Source organism: Aethalodelphis obliquidens, unplaced genomic scaffold, assembly GCF_003676395.1.
Source record: "Aethalodelphis obliquidens isolate GAN/ISIS:26980383/991018 unplaced genomic scaffold, ASM367639v1 scaffold75, whole genome shotgun sequence".
Classification (NCBI taxonomy): Eukaryota; Metazoa; Chordata; class Mammalia; order Artiodactyla; family Delphinidae; genus Aethalodelphis; species Aethalodelphis obliquidens.
In genome coordinates, this window is record NW_020838019.1 from 7,020,178 (window position 1) to 7,039,640 (window position 19,463).

Consider the following 19,463-nt stretch of genomic DNA (forward strand, 5'->3'; position numbering starts at 1 on the left):
GAATTGGGGGACTTTTTCCAAGAAAGATGTGAATTTACACCTAAAATTTAAGCCTTCTTAGAGCCTTATGTTGGCTTTCCTTTTCTCATTCTTGTTCAGTCTCTCTCTCCTCTCTCTCTCTCTCTCTCTCTCTTTCTCTTTCTCTCTTTCTGGTTCTGGATTTTTTACTTAATCTTTTATGCATTAAGTTTTGAGCCAGGAGAAGCTAAAAACACTGTGGAATTCTTGGAGGTCCGTAGAATGCTGTGGGTTGCCAGAATCCAAAGTAGTTTTCTCTACTGAAATGGACAGAGTGAGACTTCTTTCGGCTTATCGGGAGGGTATGCATGGATTAACTGTTATCATAGCGTCATAGTAAAACTATCTATTTCTAGATACATCCATCCAAATGAATATTGCCGTTCTAAGTAGTCACCTAGGGATTGCAAATACTTAATTTTTCTTGATGCTTTTGTTTAAAAATAGGTTTTGTAACTTTTTTCTTAGATTTATCTTCAGGAATAGTTTGAATCAAACCAAAGCTTGTTTCACATATATTTTTTTTTAATCTTGAATAGTACTCTGTGACTGGATTGGTCATCTTATTCACCAGACATGTCGTTTGGCTTTATTTGTTCCACAAGCATCTATAAGGAGTCCACTTTCATGACCTGGCACCAAACTTGGTACCTTGGAGGATATTAAGAAGAAATGGGTATAGACCCAGCTGTTCTCATAGAGCTCACACTCTGGAGGAGGCAGGCTCTAGTGAATAATTAATTGCAATGGAATATGACGTGATTTGTGAGATGCTCAGGGGTGACACATAAGAAGGGGTGACCCACTCTACTTAATGTGGTGGAAGGTTGTGGTTCCTGCAAGACTTCACAGAGGAGGTGTTATTTGAGATGTTTCTTGAAGAATTAGTAGTTACTGGTAAGCTATACAACCAGGTACAGGAAATATGTAGTCTAGAATAGTCATGTATTTTCAGGGAACTGCAATTAGTTTTATATGGAATAGAAGATAGGAAGAGCTAAGATTTGAGAAGTAAGCAGGGCCTATATTAAGATGAGTTTTTTTATTTTTATTTTTTGGGGTTTTTTTTTCAGATTAAGGAATCTAGGCTTTAAAAAAAAGTATTTTTTTGTATCTCTCAGATGCAATAACCGAACGCTACGTGAACAGAGCTGCTCGGGCTTAGGTGGGGTTTTTGGAGGCTGAAGCTCCTTGTCTCCTTTGACACTGACATACTCCTCTTGTAGGAGGTAAATTCATGAAAGGGGTGAGATTGACCCAGGGACGCTAGTTTGGACGCCATTTCATGGTCCAGATGAGAGATGGCCTGGACTAAGCCTATGGCAGTGGGGAAGAAATAAGTCTAAGTCATATTGAACAGACAGGAATAATAGGTGTTGATGTTTAGGTATAGGGAGGGCAGAGAAAGGCAGAGGAGGAGACTGGGGTGATTCCTAGATGTCTAGTTTGGATGACTGCATTGATAGTGGTGTCATTCGCCATTCTAGGGAAGTAAAGGGAGAAGGAGAAGTTTGATGGAGAGCAAAAACTGCAGTTCAGATGTGGATGAGTTGAGGTTGAGGTGGCATGTCTGAGGTGTATGTTGAAGGAGAGCTAGCCGGTGGTTGGCTCTATGGGGCTGGAACTCAGCAGAGAGGTCTGCTTCTAGGTAGAAGTCTGCATGAAGTCGTTGGCCTACAGGGACCCCTAAAGCCATTGGAGGGGGAGGTCACCCACAGAGAGCACAGGCAGCAGAGAGGAGAGGAGAACCAAGGGCAGAGCCCTGGACTGACTGCAGTTGAAGGTTTCAGAACGAGGCACCCCCCCATAGGACACTAAGAAGGACAGGACAGGTGTTGGGTAGTGGCCTCAGAGAGAGACAGGTCTACTAATGGAGTGGGGTCCAGTGAAATCAGGACTGATTCTAAAAATAAAACCCAACTTCCAGGGATCAAGATTTTCTCCTACTAGGGATGCGCAAAAGAGGATACGCCTCTGGCTTCTGGTAGAGACTCCTTATGGTGGTGGCTGTTCAGCGGTTGCCTGATTTCCTTGAATTTTTTTATTCCAGGTCGTAGACACTTTAAGGAATCCTCTTGCTAAAATAGCAGAGCTTAGCACAAGGTTGATGAGTGCGTTTAAGATGAAACTAAACAATCATAATCACAGTGGCGCAGGACTGGGCAACTAGTCCTCACAAGAACCCGTAGGGAGGCTGTGTGGTCATCTCCATTCTGCAATTGTGGGAAAGGCCATAGCTAGGAAGTGGCAGCTGGGATTTGAACAGCCAGCTCTCTTTAGAATATTCTTAGTCTTTTCCTGATAGGCCAGCATTTCCATAGATTTTGGTTGAAACAGAATCACTAATGAAAGGAAATTTAACCTCCAGAGCATGATCCCTAAACGTATGGTTTACTTTCCCTATATTTTGGGGGGAGGAAAGGGAGAATGTGTTTCAGTAATAGCATACGGTTTAAAAATTGGTGCTTGTTTGAAGACAGTTCTGTGTTTCTACTGCTGGTGAAATGGGCTGTTAACATTTCCTGTGAACAGCCAACCCTTGCAGAGCCAACACTATTATAAGGATAAAAATATCACTAGTAATTTTTATAAAAAGAATGCCCTTTGACACTCTGAAATTTCCTTTTGTGCAAGGACTTCTTTTCACTCTAAATGTTATGAAATATTTAATTTTAGGGTCTGAATGCTCAATCTAAGTTCACCCATCCTTTTCCAATATCTAAAAAAAAATTTTTTGTAACAGAATTTGTTTTGTAATCCAGATATGTTTTTCTATATTTTTACTAACTACTTATCTTTTAGGCATATTTATATGTAAACTTGTTCTCTACATTCTTTCTTGTCCTAAAAATGTGATGAGAATGAATTTTAAAAATTAAAGTTTATAAAATTTACGTACAATAAAATCGACTTTTTTGGATATAGAGTTCTATGAGTTTCAACATATGTATAAACTCCTATAACCACCACTACAATCAGGATACAGACTAGTTCCCTCATTCCAAAAACTCCCTCACTGATTTGCTCTCTGTCCCTATAATTTGCCTTTGCCAGAAAGTCAAATAAGTGGAAGCATGCGGTGTTTTATCTTTGGAGACTAGCCTCTTTCACTCAGCATACTGACTTCGAGATTCATCCAAGTGGTTACATATATCAATTGCTCGTCCCTTTTATTTGCTGAGGAGTATTCCATTGTATGGATGTATCACAGTGTGTTTATCCATTTACCCTTGGAAGGACATTTAGGTTATTTCCAGTTTTTGGCAATTACGAATAAAGCTGCTATCAACATCTTTATGCATGCTTCTGTGTGAACATAAGTTTTTATTTCTTTAGGTAAAGTCCTAGAAATTGGATTGCTGGTGATATATTAAGTGTGTGTGTGTGTGTGTGTGTGTGTGTGTGTGTGTGTGTGTGTGTGTAACTTTATAAGAAACTACCAAACTCTTTACCAGAATGACACTCTTTTGCATTCCCACCAGCAATGTATAAACTTTTAATAACCTGAATACTATTTTAAACACTCTTGGCTTGAGGCTGGCAAATTGTGTTTCACAGTTCCTAAGGCTTTTGAAGAGATATCCCGCGACAAAGGGAGAACCTCCAGGTCCTCCATACCTTCAAAGCTTCAAAGAGAACTGCTCCAGTTTGTTTTATATATTGAATTTCATATAAGAATACACTTAGGGAGAAAAGAGGTTTATCTGTGAAGTACTGGAAAACCATCGAGGTAGGGCAGTGCATCCAGAGCGTGGGATGTGGACCATGGTGTTACCCAGGGTGATGCTCGGTGGCGCTCCCGGACTCTGCACATAGTGAGGACAACTCGGAGAAGGTGATTCCCTTTTCAGCTCCTTTTCAGTTCCTGTAATTGTGGCGAGGAGGTCTTCTTTTAGACCGATATGTCTCTAACATTCTCCTGTACTTGTTCATGTCTTCTTTTACAAAGAGGAAGCTGGCTTTAGCCTCAGAGCCTTCAGCAAGCAACAGTATCCATCTAGAATGAAGTAAACATATAACTTTGATATTAAATATTATATACTTTATATACAAATATGGCAAGAATTATGAGACTGAGCTAGAATGACTAAAGTTTGGGAAACTCAGAACTAGGGGAGCTAGTTATTTAAATAGACCAGGAAGTGAGTCCTTTAGTGAAGTGAAGAGAGCTCCTTGGTAGAGCACATAACTGTCTCTTAGTTTATATATTTTATGAGTTTTAAGCCTATATGATAGTAATTTCCTAAAAGAAGACAGTCTTCCGTTGCTCTTTGGTTTTGCAATACTTGTTTTTCAAGTTCCTGCTTTTATTACTGATTTGACAAATATTTATTAAAAGTCATTAGGGGAGCAGTGGGGATACAGTGGTAACTAAACAGACACGGTCCCCTGCCCTCATCAAATTCACTTTCTTCGATCCTTCCTCCTCCCCCTCTTAGAGGCTCTTCAGGATCCTTGGAAAACAAGGGCTTCTGGATAAAATTTAAATTATATGAAAGGCAGAGAAGAGATAAATGACTTTTTTTGAAAGTTATTTTAATACAGTCAAATGGAGAAATAATTTTATTTTCATCATGTCTTTGGAGCCATCTAGATGTGTATTTTGTTTTCTATTTGAAGCATTTTTAAGTAAAATAATATGTACCTGCAGACATAGTGATAAACTACATGACTTTTTGAGGTTCCTTCCGACTTTAAGTACGTGAGGTGGGGTATCACAGACAAGGAGCAATGCTGTTGTTAGAATACCCGTTGATGCCAGGACCTCTCCGAAATTAGACATCTTTTACGTTAGAGGTCGCAAATTGGCAGCTGCCTGAGTTCTGTTTAGCCATTGTTGTTTCTTGTTTGGCCCACATGGTATTTAAAAAAAGTTTGGGAGGAGGGAGGGGCGATATAGGGATGGGGGAGCGGGAGGTACAAACTGCTGGGTGCAAGATAGGCTCAAGGATGTAGTGTAGAACATGGGGAATATAGCCAATATTTCGTAATAAATGTAAATGGAAAGTAACCTTTAAAAATTGTATTAAATGCAAATCAAAACCACAATGAGGTATCACCTCATACCAGTCAGAATGGTCAGTATCAAAATGTCTACAAATAATAAATGCTGGAGAGGGTGTGGAGAAAAAAGAATCCTCCTACGCTGTTGGTAGGAATGTAAATTGGTGCAGCCACTATGGAGAACAGTATGGAGGTTCCTTAAAAAGCTAAAAATAGAGCTGCCATATGATCCAGTGCATATATCTGGAGAAAAACATAATTTGAAAAGACATATGCACCCCACTGTTCATGGCAGCACTATTTTCAATAGCCAAGACATGGAAGCAACCTAAGTGTCCATCGAGAGATAAGTGGATAAAGAAGATGTGGTGTATATATACAGTGGAATACAGCCAAAGAATGAAATAATGCCATTTGCAGCAACATGGATGGACCTAGAGATTATCATACTAAGTGAAGTAAGTCAGACAGAGAAAGACAGATATCATACGATATCGCTTATATGTGGAATCTAAAAAAAAAAAAGATACAAATGAACTTTTTTACAAAACAGAAATAGACTCACAGACATCGAAAACAAACTTATGGTTACCAAAGGGGAAAGGGGGTGAGGAGGGATGAATGAGGAGTTGGGGATTAAAATATACATACTACTATATATAAAACAGGTAACCAACAAGGACCCACTGTATAGCACAGGGAACTATACTCAATATCTTGTAATAACCTGTAACGGAAGAGAATATAAAAAAAGAATATATATATTTATATATACATATGTATATATGTATAACTGAATCACTTTGCTATATACCTGAAACTAACACAACACTGTAAATCAACTATACTTCAATAAAAATTTTAAAAATAAACCAAATTTGTATAAAAACTAAAAATTTAAAAAATTAGCTTCCAGCATTTTAAAATTACAAGTTTTCACATTTGGAAAAAAAACAGGTTTCTTGTTTATTTTGAAAATTCATGAATCTTGCACTGACAAAACAGCTTTTCTGAATGGCAGAGTTGTCTGGGACTGAGTAGTGGCTATCTTTTTAGATAGAGCATATGCCCTCTTAAGGAACCTTGCCTCACTCATTCATGTTACCTTTCTGGCCCTAATGGCTATTTGAATTTGCAACCCTGCTTTAGCTATTGGGAGCCTGGGTTTCATGCCATAGAATCGCCTAGAGAAACGCAGCATTCCTCCCTGTGCTGGAGGGCCGAAAATGTTGACCTGGGAGCTCATAGAGTATCCAGTTGGTTATATCGCCAGTATAGTAGCTGTAATTCTGGGTCCAGGAGGAAGAGATCAGCGTCCTTTTTCCTGGCTAATTCTAGTCAGGTTATCGTGGATCCTTCCTTTACAGTGAAGATACTACTTCCAGTGTTACCTGTTTGTATCAGTTAGGGTGCTTGATTGTAAGCAACAGAAACAGATTCTGGTGAATTTGAACAAAATGGAACTTTATTGAAAGGATATTGGATAGCTCAAGGTATCAAAAGAAAGAATGATCTGGACTCAGAAAGTTCAGGAAACCGGGAATACTTTGAGGACCATGGGTGGTAGAAACTAAGGAAATAGATAAATTGCCTCCACATTTGTTTCCCCTTTCTTTGTCATTCTTAAGTGTCTAAAGTCCTGGAAAAGAGAATCAGGTTGGCCTGACCCACATCCTTGTTGGGGGAAAGCAGGACACTGTGGTTGACAGTGATTACTGTCACTTCTAAGATTACATAAAAGACTTCCCCACAAGGAGATCTGGGTGCTCTTATAGGAAAGGAGGACTGGGTATGGGTGGGAGGCAACCCAAACAGCAAATGTTCACCACACCTCTTCTCAAGGTTGTCATGAAGATATTAAATATACACTGTAAAATGTGGTAGAGGACTAAATAAGTAGTATTTCAAGATCCATGAGCATCAAATTTTGAGTGCGCTTTTCAAGTAAATGAAGGTATTGACATCAGTTAAATAAGAAATACACTGAGTAATTAGAACAGAGGAAGTGGCAGTTTTATTCCTTTTGGCAACTGCTTTGGTTATAACATCTCCAAAGAAGCCCCCTACCTTTACATGAAAAACAACACTTATAAATCTTAAAGGTTTCTCCTCCAGTTATGTGAAGATAAATACATGTGATGAAAAGTTCTGTGATTAAAACTTGAAAGGCATTTGCTCACTCAAATTTCAAGTGCCAGTAGAATACTTTCCATTGTTTTCTTAATTGTTGTCCTAGTGTCACAGACATTTGCATGTTTAAAATACACATAAAAAGAGCCTACAGGGCTTCCCTGGTGGCGCAGTGGTTGAGAGTCCGCCTGCCTGTGCAGGGGACGCGGGTTCATGCCCCGGTCCGGGAAGATCCCACGTGCCGCGGAGCGGCTGGGCCCGTGAGCCATGGCCGCTGAGCCTGCGCGTCCGGAGCCTGTGTTCCGCAACGGGAGAGGCCACAACAGTGAGAGGCCCGCGTTCCGGAAAAAAAAAAAAAAGAGCCTACAGAGGTGAGCTGTAGATAAAGTTGAAATGACAGTTTCAAATTTGAGTTTTGATGTAATGCTACTTGTTAAACAGGGTGTCACGTGCTTGTGCTTTGACTGCTTGAGTGGTTTTTGTACTCACCCGTGAGCCTAATTTTTTTTTAAGGACCACAACAATAGCCAAAGAATAAATGATTCTTCCTCAAATCCTAAGTCTACTCTGTATAAGAATCCCTGTACCTACTATTCGAAATACGTAGTGGATTTTCAAAGCTGGAAAGATATTCATGGAGATACGCTGTTCTCTGATTCTTGTGCTCTTGGCGTTTCTTTCTTTGCAAGCTCTTGATTTGCAACAAGCATAGAAAATGAGTGAACCCCCCCTCAAAAAAAAAACTCCTGGCATGGATGGAAATAGAAATTAATGATTCGAATAAGAAAGAGTGCAGTAAGCCTTAGCTGGGTGGCAGGAACGAGAGAGAGGGAAAGTCAAAGAAACAACTCATGGTAAACTGTATGTGAAAATCATTTCTAATAATAGCTCGTGGTAGGCAGTTCCCAGGATAAAAAAGTCGTTGGTGCACTGAGAAAATGAGAACGAGAACTCACAGTATCTTGATGTGTTACTTAAGGCAATGGAGCTTTAGCGTTTACCTTGTGTGCCATGTACATTGATTAAACACAAAATATATGCTGGCCATTTTTGACCATCATTTATTGTATTGATTTGTTAGCAGGGGAACTATAATAAAAAAGCCATTGATTTACTGTCCTTATTTGCTTATGGGCTTTTTTTCATTATTAATTTTTTTACTTTCGCTTTCTCTTTTGGGGGATCATTTCTTCTAGACAAATGCTGTGCTTCGGGAAGTTAGAAGAGAGGGGACCCCTGTAGAACAAAGGAATGAGATCTTGACGGCCATCCTTGCCACACTCACCGCTCGCCAGAACCTGAGGAGGGAATGGCATGCCAGGTTTGTTTTATTACGAAATGGGATTTGTCGTCCCTGGAAAACAAGAGCTTTCTTTGGCTAAGCCCTTCCTGACAGCTGGTCTCATCCCTCTCATTGGAGGGGCCACGAAAAAGAAGCAAGTTACAGATGCTTTCAGCCAAAGTTAGCTTTCCTACACATGGTACCTACATTAATTGTAATGATCTGTGATGTCATCTGTGTGCATGTATGATTTATCCCCGAGTAGAACATTTAGCAGAAATGTTTGCATCTTGAGAGTACGGTAATTTAAGTACCTGATGTTGGAGAACCCTTTTAATCAACCATCTAAAAGACGAGCACTGCTGTTTAGTTCGAGCAGATGTTTGGGAAATCCACACGGTACTCTTACATCACTTGGGAGGCAGATCGCTTGAACTTAGTCTATTCAACAACCCCATTTTCAGAACTGACCAAATAGAAATGACTTTGGCTTCAGCCCAGTTTCTTTGCACATGGACTTAGCTGTGGTTAGAAAGCTGTTAACTGGTAGCAAGTTTCTGCAGACCATCAGGTTTTACAGAATTGGTGCTTGCATACTAAATGCCACGTTACCCTGCTCTTCTTTGCACAGCGGCTGGTTGGTTGGTAGAAACCTGGAACCAGTTCCCTCAAATGTTAGTTATCCTTCAGATGCATAATGTGTATTGTTGAATTACCGTCTGTCTCTAAGCAAGAGGTAGAGGAATCAGGAAAATGATGCTGGATTTTGTGTCAGAGTCTCATTCGATGCTTAAAAATTCTGTGTGCCTGGGAGTCAAGAACATTTATTGATAGCCATGATATCCTCCAGATGAGTCCAGGCCACAGAATTACAATCATTGATGGCTTTACTAGTAACAATTCTCATAAAAATAGATTTGCCTGAACAAGCCTGAAGAGGAGCATTTTCCAAGGAAGGAGACAGTTAAGAGGATGAACTGTCCATTCGAATTGGGTATCAGAAAGCTGCTTTTTCACATATGTGTATTGTCTCTGAATTTAGACTTGCATTGAAACCATAATTTTAAAATTCCCAGTGACATTCTCCCCTTGCCCCCTTTTTTGTAGTGTGGTCAGGGTAAATGACAGTTTCAACTACAGTCATGAAATGACTTTCAATTGAAGTTTCAATAATTTAACATTTTCTTTGTATTACAGTTTAAATATGTATATTCACTCAAGTATGGATATTCTATTAAATAGCGGAATATCCATGAGGGGACATCTAAGAGGCTTCTCTCTCTCTTTGACCTTTTATATCTTTTCCCCTGGTGATTTCTTTTGTTTTTGTTTTCGTTTTTGTTTTGGCTGCGCTGTGGGGTTTGTGGGATCTTAGTTCCCTGATTAGGGAGTGAACCCGGGCCCTCGGCAGTGAAAATGTGGAGTTGTAACCACTGGACCGCCAGGGAATTTCCCTGGTGTTCTTACTAAATAGGAAAGGGATAAAGAAAGAGGTTGGGGGGGGGGGTGGAGAGAGAGAAGGAAGGAAGGGAAGAGAGAAAGAGAGAGAGAGCCCCCTGTAAACTCTCCCATCCCCCCAACCCCTCCAAAGACAGCACAGCTAGAGGAAATGTCGAGAATGGATGTCTTCTATTGAGTGCGTTTGGTTTGTTAACAATAATTCCCTTATACACCAACTCATCAGACAGCGTGGCCAAAATGGCCTGTTTAAAAGGAGTCTGGTTTCAGCATTTCTGGCCCTTAACTGCTAACAATTTAATCAGGAGCTGGTGCCAGAGCTGAAGTTGATGTAGTCTAGCATCTGAAACAAAACTTCTCGAGTCCTTTGTGGTAGGGGAGGAGACAAGAAAGGGCTTAGCAGCTGACACTCTGCAGACCTCCTTAAAACTAAACACCTGAAAGAAGATTCCAAGCGGGTGGTGTCTTGAGAGCTCAGAAGGAAGTGTCCTCAGAGTATTAAATAACCATAATCCTTCCCCCTGCCCCGTCACCAGCACCATTTGATGTTTCCCATCCCGGTGACCTATCTAAAGGACTCATCCATATCATCTGTATAAACAGACAGTTACCATCCACCTTTCTTTTCCTCATCAAAGCTTCCTCTGGCCGTCTGGAATCGGGCATCGCCTCGAGTAGCCATCGGGCGTGTGGTGGTGAAAGTTATAAAACACCCACTGCGGCACTGACTGAGCCGCCAGTGTTTCAGACGTTGGCCTATTGTGCACCTTGGAATTACACAAGGAAAAATGTGCTTTGAGAGATAATAATTAGCGCTCGCCAAAGGCCAGGCAGTGGGTTAACAGTATTTTACTTTCATCAAAGCTATCAGGGGATCCTTCAGATTTAGATAATAGAAATGTTTTCCTCTGAAAGTTAAATGCAGATGACTCTAATTACCTGATATTGCACGTTAGAGAACGCATTAGGAAGAGTACAGCTTCGAGAAATTTAGGTCACCTGAGACTCCACAGCTGGCGGTCGCTTCAGTATAAGTCTGTTGTAGTAAAGGTTCCCCCCACTTCAGTAGGTTCATTTATGTAATGATATTAGGGAGACTATATTAAGTGCAACTTGTAACTTGGTTTTAAAATATTTGTCTCTCTCTCCTCGGCCAGGAGCCGAGCCATTGTTTGGGACTCGCTGAAGTCTCTTAAACTGAAAGCATATGTTCCCTGTAATTTAGCTTTTGGAGGAAAGTGTCAATTCTGCGTGACTTGGCGTAACTGAGTTTGTCACAGTGTCACACAACCCTGGGATTCTAGAGGCACATCTGAGTGCTGTGGGTTTCCTTCCCCAAGCCCAGTAATCCCGTAAACAACCCTCTCCAAATAGACTTATTAGGGCTGTCTATTCACTTCCCCAGAGTTGAATGATCCAAAGCACTTCGGGAGAAGCCGTGTGAATGCAGGGTAAGTGTTAACAGAAGTGGTACAGAATTTCTGAAGATTTGGCTTTGTTTATACAGTCCACTCTGCCTGATGGACAGCTTGTTATAGCTTTTAAAGAACTGGGCAAGCCCTCTGATCTGACCCCTTCTTGACCTCTGCAGCCCAAAGGTCAGCCTGCAGCTAATAAACTCGGAGGTTCTTAAGGTCTACTGTAGGAAGAGGCAGAAAAAGAGCAGCTGCAAGGGCTGGGTGTCTCCGGATAGGCTGCTTTAGGGTCACTCTCTGATAATGAAAATGATTACCAAATTATATGGAAGTTTAACCGCAGTAGTGAGTGAGAGGAGGGTGGAGCCCGATGCATTAGGTTTGATAAATGAACTGTGAAGAGGCCCATCTGGCCCTCAGCATCTTTTCTCCCCCTCTTTCCCTACCAAGGGGAAACATTTTAAAATAACAGCAGTACATATAGACTCAGTGACCCATGCAAGGAGCTGGAATGGATTAAGATTTAATGGTGACAGTGGAAGAAATTATCATTTGAAAAGTGCACTAAAGAAAAGGTACAGTTCAGTGTCCAGGCCTGAGTTGTTTTTCTAAATAAGAAATAGGAAAAATCAGCGCCTTTGTTCATTTTGCACAGGTCACGATGAGAAGCAAATTATTTTTTTCCTGCTTGCGTGCATAGTCTAGAGAATGTAACTAAGTCAAACACTGGCAAAAACGCTTTACAAAAAAACTGTGATCTGTTTCAGCATCTGGCCACTGAAGATTATACATTCTTTTTCCTTCTTTTTTCGATACTTAATATACATGTGACTCTTGCACTGTTTTACTACCACACTTGGCAGTTCTTTAAAAAATAAGAAAGCACCTAATGTTAATTGAGTAGATAGTCTGTTCCTTTCTTTATTCCTTTTTCAAAGAAACATCATTGCGATGCTCATTAGTGCCAACAATGGGTCGGTCACAAGCTATATGTTCCCTTACTTGTTAATGGATAAGAGTAATCTATTTAAAGCTCTCTCCCAGCTTCCTGTGGGCATTGAGGGTCCTGGTTTCTGACCAGTGACATTGGCATTCACAAATCTCCGTGCTCTTCTTCGGGGGCACATGCCATGCCTCTACTTTCTGAAAGAGAACGATTTTATTCCATGAATATTTTTGTATATTTTGTATGCCTACTATATACAAAATACCGTGTGAGGTGCTGTGTATGAGATAAATTCTTAAACTGTGCTCAGCGGCCAATTTAAGAATTTGTCTGGGGATGAGAATTTAGCAAGTTCCTAGAAAGAAGCTGTGAAAAGCAGTGGAAAAGAAAGTGGTGGAGCCCTCATGACCACAACAGAGTGGCATGTTGCTCTTGCCCTCCCAAGAAAGTATTTAACTGTAGATGTCTCTGAAGTCTAGCATTGCCGTACTGTTGAAAATCCCTTATGTTGAACTCTATTGTCTATATCATACAAGCCTCACCCAGACAATTCTCGTGTTTAAAATAGAAATAAAAACCTTCTAAACATTACCCAAAGGGAGCATTTTTTCATCTTAGGTTTTGACTCAACTGTGTATGTCCATGGGGATTTACAGTGAGCAGAAAGCTGGGTGAAGGATAACTCGGGGAGCTGAGGAACGCTTCTAGAACGAACTGTGCCTGTTACCTTTAAAGCACTCTCCTTTAAATTTTTGCTCAGTAAGGTGCAAATACAAAAAATAAGACAAAAGCCAGGCCATTCGGGGGTTTTTGAGAAGCCAAATTGAGATGTAATTCATATAACATAAAATTTATCATTTGAAAGTATACAGTTAAGTGGGTTTTTTTTTTTTTTTTTTTTTTTTTTAGTATATTCACAAGATTGAACAGCCATCACCATTATTCAATTTCAGAGCATTTCCATTACCCCAAAATGAAACCCTGGACCTGTGAACAACCACTCTCAAGTTCCCCTTCTCCCCACACTCCCTGTCAACCACTTTCTGTCTAATCTGTTGTACTTTCTGTCTCTATAGATTTGCCTGTTCTGAACATTTTCTATAAATGGAATCATATAATTTGTGACCTTTTGTATCTGGCTTTTTTATTTAGCGTAATGATTTCAAGGTTCATCCACATGGTAGCATGTATCAGTTCTTCATTCCTTTGTATTGCCAAAAAAATATTCCATCGTATGGATAGAACACGTTTCGTTGATCCATTCATCAGTTGATGGACATTTGGGTCGTTTCCACTTTTTGGCACTTATGAATAATGCTGCTGTGTACATTCATGTACAAGTTTTTGAGTGGCATGTTTTCACTTCCTTTGAGTATAAACCTAGGCCTGGAACGGTTGGGTCACATAACAACTCTATGTTTAACTTTTTGAGGAACTGCCAGACTCTTATCCCCAACTGCTGCACCATTTGACATTCCCACCAGTAGTACACAAAGGTTTTGATTTTTCCACGATCTTGCCAACACCTGTCCTTTTACCTTTTTTAGATTACAGACATCCTAATGTTATCTCATTGTGGTTTTGATTTGCATTTCCCTGATGACTAATGATGTTGAGTGTCTTTTCATGTGCTTGTTTAACACCATTAGTTTTTTATTAGGAGATTTTAAAACATGACAGACTTAAGGACTTATCCCTTAAGTGGTAAGGAAGTCACGAGCCTATTAGGGGTATCTGGCTAATAAGATGGATGGAGTTCCAGACGAAGCTGGCATGAGTGTGCAGCTGTGCCCATCTCTCCATTTCCATGGCTAGGCCTGGCCCTTGTTTTATTGGCAGGTGGCCCACGTGCATATTTTGTTTGTTTGTTTCTGTAGACACCCTACTTCTCCCTTCTACCATTGTCTTTCATTTCTTTCATTGTAGAATCTCTGAGCATTGCACACTGGATAGGAATGTAGCCTAATTAGGTGGAAACTCTCCACCTAAGTTCTTAACTTCTAGGCTCAAACAGGGCTTACTGTATTCCCGTAGTAGACAACTTCATTTGGGTCCAAGGAGCTTAGAATGGTACTGAGAAAAGTTTTTTAAACATGTTTATGGCGGTTTCTTAGCAAAGCTTTTAGAACTACTTCCTTCTAAGAGTTAAAAGTAATTCTCTAGACCTAGACGTCTTTATAAGACATGTCTTCCCCATATCGGGCTTTGGCTTCTCAAAAAAACTGCCAAGTTAGCAACTTTTCTAGACCAGTAAAACAACCAAACATCTTCCTATTGACCATCTTGCTCTCCTCCACAGCCCCAGCCATCACCCCTTACCTCCAGGATGGATCCACTTTAGACACCTTTGTTAGGGCTCCAAAATCTAGTTGTCATAACCCTGACATGGTAATGAATAGGATTTACTTTTCTAAGCGAATCAGCTTCAGAACCCTGATCTGGGTGCAACAAGTCTAACGGTTTGTGTAAATGACTCTGTGGGTCGACTCTGGTTCTAAGGCCAGCACACTACTGTTTTCTCCACGGTTATCTGGTCTCTCCTCTTGTCTCCTGGCAGGATTGAGTTCTATTCAAAACTGACAGGTTGGCCCAGTCCAGTTTCACAATTATAAACGATTATTTACTGAGCGCTTGTTATGTACAAGTTAACTGTGTTCAATGCTGTGCGAAGTGGCAAGATGAGTGTGAAACAGTCTCAACTCTGAAATAATTTATAGTTTAATGTAGGGGAGGGCGAGGGGAGAATAATAAGAACACAATGGCTAGCATGCAGATTTCCATTCTTCTTTGTGTGTGGCACTGTGGGAAACGGAAGAATGATTTAGCAATGGAGTCTCGTCCCAGGAACTTACAGTTTGATAGAAGCTTATGAGGAGGAGTAACCCCACATGTATTATATATGTACTTGATTCTGTGTTTACATTTTTGTCTCTCCTACCAGAATGTAAGCTCCTTGAGATTGGGTATTTGGCTGTGCACCAACTATAAAACCTGCACAGCATAACTTTAAGCTGTCTCCTCCGTTAGAACGGTGCCCTGTGTGAGCCACATCCTTGCTGCCTGCGCATCTCACATCCCCTGTGTCTAGAACAGTGCCTGGCACTCAGATGGATTCAGTGGCTGACTGAATAAAAGCAGCTTTCTCCTCAACCCACTCCTGTATTTATAAGTATATTTGTGTTTCTTCTTAATTTGAAGAGGAATGAACGTTTGAGACACTGCCAGCGGTGGAAAACTTGAAACTGGATGTAAGGAGAGCTCTCTGATAGGCACTTCTCTGGTATTTAACTCCCAACACAGCACCTCTGACCCTTACTTCCAGCATGAGGGAGGAAGGGTGTCATGGGCACAGGCTGACTTGGGTACTTGAGGAAGAGCCCAGGAGTGAACAGCATGGAACTGAGCTGGGTTCGGGACGAAAAGACATGGTTTCCTCCCTGAGCCAGCCATTCCTGAGTCCCTGCCCTTCCTGGAAGTGAAATAGAATGAATGAAGAAAGGAAGAACAGGGGGAGGGGGAAAGGCCTCCCTAGGGGCATTTCTCTGAATAAAGGAATAGGTTTCAGGCCAGGAGGGACAAAGCTGAGGCTAAATATGGCTTCGAGTCCATATCTCAAAGGACAGCTGCTCCCTGCTGGTTATCTGCTGACATCCTGATATGGCTCTGATGGTATCAGTACAGTGATGAGCTCAGTCTTGGCGGCTAGGCATTGGGGCCAGAATTTGTTTTCCATCCTAGAAGTTGTGGTCACAAAAAGTGGAACCACCAGCCTTGAGGATGGGCTGTGGGATGATGAGAGTGATGTAATTATCTTCTGAGACAGCACATGGTGAGTCATCTGACCATGTCAACTGCTGTCATTCATGCCACAGAGAGTGGCCGCTGCTTCAGGCCAGGTTATTTGGGGACCAAAAGCTGTGGCATTTCCAGTTCAGTAGCTGTCTCCTGCAATGAGCTAAATTTGTGTGCAGCATTGTGGGTGGGAGTGAGGGGTAAACGAAGAAGGTTCCAGGGAGCAGCAGGGAGGCTCTGGCCGGCTAGTTGCCATCCATGTCTTTCTTTTTTAATGCATCTGCCCCATCTCCTGTAATAATCGCAGTTTCTGCTTTCTGCTGCCCTTAGCAGAGGAATGTCCTTTGTGTCTCTGAACCAGATGACTCCATAAAATCCGATAACTCCATAAAACCTCCTCATAAATGTGTAGGAATTGAAACATTGTATAAATTTAGAGCCAGGATTAAATGAGTCTAGAGATAGGGTTACCTTTTTTCCAAGATACAGCAACTTATCTTAAGGAGGCAAGTGTTGTTAATGTTATTACCATTGTTACTGTCATTATTTGAACAGTTTTACGGGGGACAAAAGCCAATTGACTTCTGCGCATCTCATTTATAAAATCAACACATAGGCTTCGGTATGAGCCCCGCTCCTGGCAGCTTTCTGACTATGAGTGGCTGCTGGCTGTTTCTTAGAGGCAGTGCTTCTTCAACTTTTTGAGAAAACATGGATTCATTCATTTATTTATTCAACAAATACCTATTAAGTGTCAGCTATTTGCCAAGCACTGTTCGGGCAGTTAGAAACACAGCAATGAGCAAAACTGATGAGAATTCTTCTCTCATGGAGCTTCTGTTCTAGTGGAATGACAAAAAGTGTTTTCCTAAGTGGAACTCTGAATGTTTCTTTAAAAAAAAATGCGTGTAGTTGCCATGTCCTGCCCATTCAAACACTCGGAAGAACCAAAATGTAGTTATTCAGTTGAGATAGAGATAACATTTTCTCTCCCGATCCTCCTCCTAAGGTGATCACTTGTTATGAAACTTGCAGCTTTAGTTCTAGTGGGTCAGCTTTGTGAGATATTAAGGGAATATCAGTGTTTTGAGGCTCACCGTCCTTGGGAGTCCACAGCATTAATTTCTCCTTAGATAGTCCACACCTGTGTTCCCAGTGACTTTAAAACAAAAGATGTGTCACCTTAAATGTCTTCACTTTAAGGAAGCCTTAAATTCAGGCTACATTATGTTCACAAATATCTCTTAAGAGCGAACGGGAGAAGGTGTACGTATCTCATTGGTGTTGGGGGGGATTCCAAGTGACAATGCACTGCAGCACTTGATAGATGGTGGTCATGGTTACTGTGAGTGTGCTGTCGGTCATGCACTGATTCCACAAATATTTGTCGCGTGCCTACCTGGTACCAGGCACTATTGTAGGCCCTGAGGTTATAGAGCTGAGTAACACTTCACTAGGCGAGAAAACAGCATAGTCTAATAATGCAGTGCAAGAGATTAAGTCAGGATTGGGGGAAACCCTTGTCCCAGGGATGAAAGTGGCCAGTTCTCCAGAAGTGTTCTTGTGCGACTCATCACATGCCTGACCTTTGTGAGGAGCCCTGCTCCATTGTGAGACTGTGATGGCAAGAGCTGCCCGTCTCCAAGTGTGAGTGAGAAATAGGGGAGAAATCTATATGTGATTGTGGGTCATAGGATAAATTCTGGGCTATCTTCTCTCCAGAGAGTTCTCCATGTTAAATGGGGGTAAAAAATGATTTCTTTCAGAGTAAATTTTATGAATATGGTATAGAGGTTGGGAGCATAGATGCTGAGTCAGATGGCTTGGGTTTGAATCTTGGATCCACTTCTGTGACTCCAGGAAAGTTACAATGAACTTGACAAGTTACTTAACCCCTCTGAACCTCAATTTTTCTCATTTGTAACTTGCCTGAGGGGATAATAATAGAACCTATTCCATAGGGCCGATTAAGGGATTCCATGGAAAACACCTAGAGCAAGTACCTGTCACATACTAGGTGCTCAATAAAAATTACCCCTCTTCTTCAGATCACAGCAAACAAGTGAATAACAGTCCGAGCCAGACTCACCCAAATTGGCCTCTCCTTTGGGAGAGTGCCCCCATGTAAAACCCAAGCCTCATGGTATGGGCTTGATACTGCTGAGCTGGCGAAGGAAGGAGCATTAGACAGAGCTCATCCTGTGTCAGGCCCTGTCCTAAGTAAGGACTGTCACATTGAATTGACAGAGGTCTGAATACCAGTTTGAATCCCATCTCCAGCTGGCTGTAGCCTCTGGGCACGTCACAGACCCTGGATGTCAGCAGCTTCATCTACACAAGAAGTGGCTTGATCCAGGTGACCTCGAAGACGTCTTCCAGCTCTGACAAGGTGTGACCCTCTAAGTTAGATCCCAGGGAGTCACTAAAGGTGGGGTAAGTGTCACTCCTGCTGGCTTTACCTTTCTACCTCCACCGTCCTTGAAATCTGCAGTTGTCCTAATTTTAGCAATACTAGCAGCTAACATTTAGTGAGAACTCACCAAGTGCCGGACAGAGTCGTAGATGCTCGAAGAGGTGAGAAAAGGGAGGCAGAGAGATGCAGAGTCATTGCCCAAGGCAGCACAGCTAGTAGATAGTGGAGATGGAATTGAAGCCAAAACAGACCAGCTCAGACCTCTGCTGTGTGGCCACAGCCGGAGCAGTAGCAAGGCTTTCCTCTCTGTCAGCCACTCACGTGTTCTCGTAGTGCTTGACCTGGGTCTCACAGTGTAAGGGTTAGAAACCTCCCAGGATCCTTCCCAGCGTGGAGATAGGCAGGCGTGTATCTGTAAATGTTTATTTCCTCTGGTACCTAAACACATTTCACACTTTTTAGTTGTGGAGGCATCTCTCTCTCTCTCTCTGAGGAAGTAGTTTCCAGCTCATACTTTATATAAATCTCGCTACCAGAAATCTTGTAAAGGAAAGTTACTACCTTTGTAGCCATGTCATCTCTTGTATACTGGTTATAATCTTTCAGGAGGTGGAAGAGTGTAGGGGCCCAGATGAGAACATCAAAGTTTAGCCTACAAGAATCTGTAAATCCTCTAAGTGGAGGAATTTCGGAGCCGGGTTATAGTCAAGGCTGATTGGAGTAGATTCCCTTAGGCTGGACAGGTAGGATTTATCTTCTCCATAATGGGTTAATCACCGCTGTACAGTATGTTTATACCTGGGGAACAATTTACCGCACATGAAGAGCAGTAATTTTATTTTATCTCAGGGGTGTCCCCAGTGTATTTTACAACTTTCCTCTGTCAGGTATATTCCGGGTTCTAGATAAAAGCTTAACTCTGGCTTCCAGTTGAGGAAGTGAGGGCAGGGTGGGGCGCGGAGGGGGTGAGGAATAGCTCTGTCGGCCTGTAGGGGACACTGTTGC

At 41.6% G+C, this 19,463-nt stretch overlaps 1 protein-coding gene across 7 annotated transcripts in view; it reads left to right on the forward strand.

The window, feature by feature from the left end:
• Positions 1–19,463, forward strand: part of FTO (FTO alpha-ketoglutarate dependent dioxygenase) — a 373,774-nt gene that overhangs the window by 204,360 nt on the left and 149,951 nt on the right. For 3 of the 7 annotated variants that reach the window (XM_027092184.1, XM_027092191.1, XM_027092185.1), the window contains exon 8: positions 8,349–8,473. In XM_027092184.1, the coding sequence (XP_026947985.1) occupies positions 8,349–8,473 (125 nt within the window). Of the gene's footprint in view, positions 1–8,348; positions 8,474–11,297; positions 11,344–13,162; positions 13,353–18,325; positions 18,479–19,463 lie in introns of those variants that run through there. The other 4 variants (XM_027092186.1, XM_027092189.1, XM_027092188.1 and 1 more) reach the window with 4 other exon arrangements.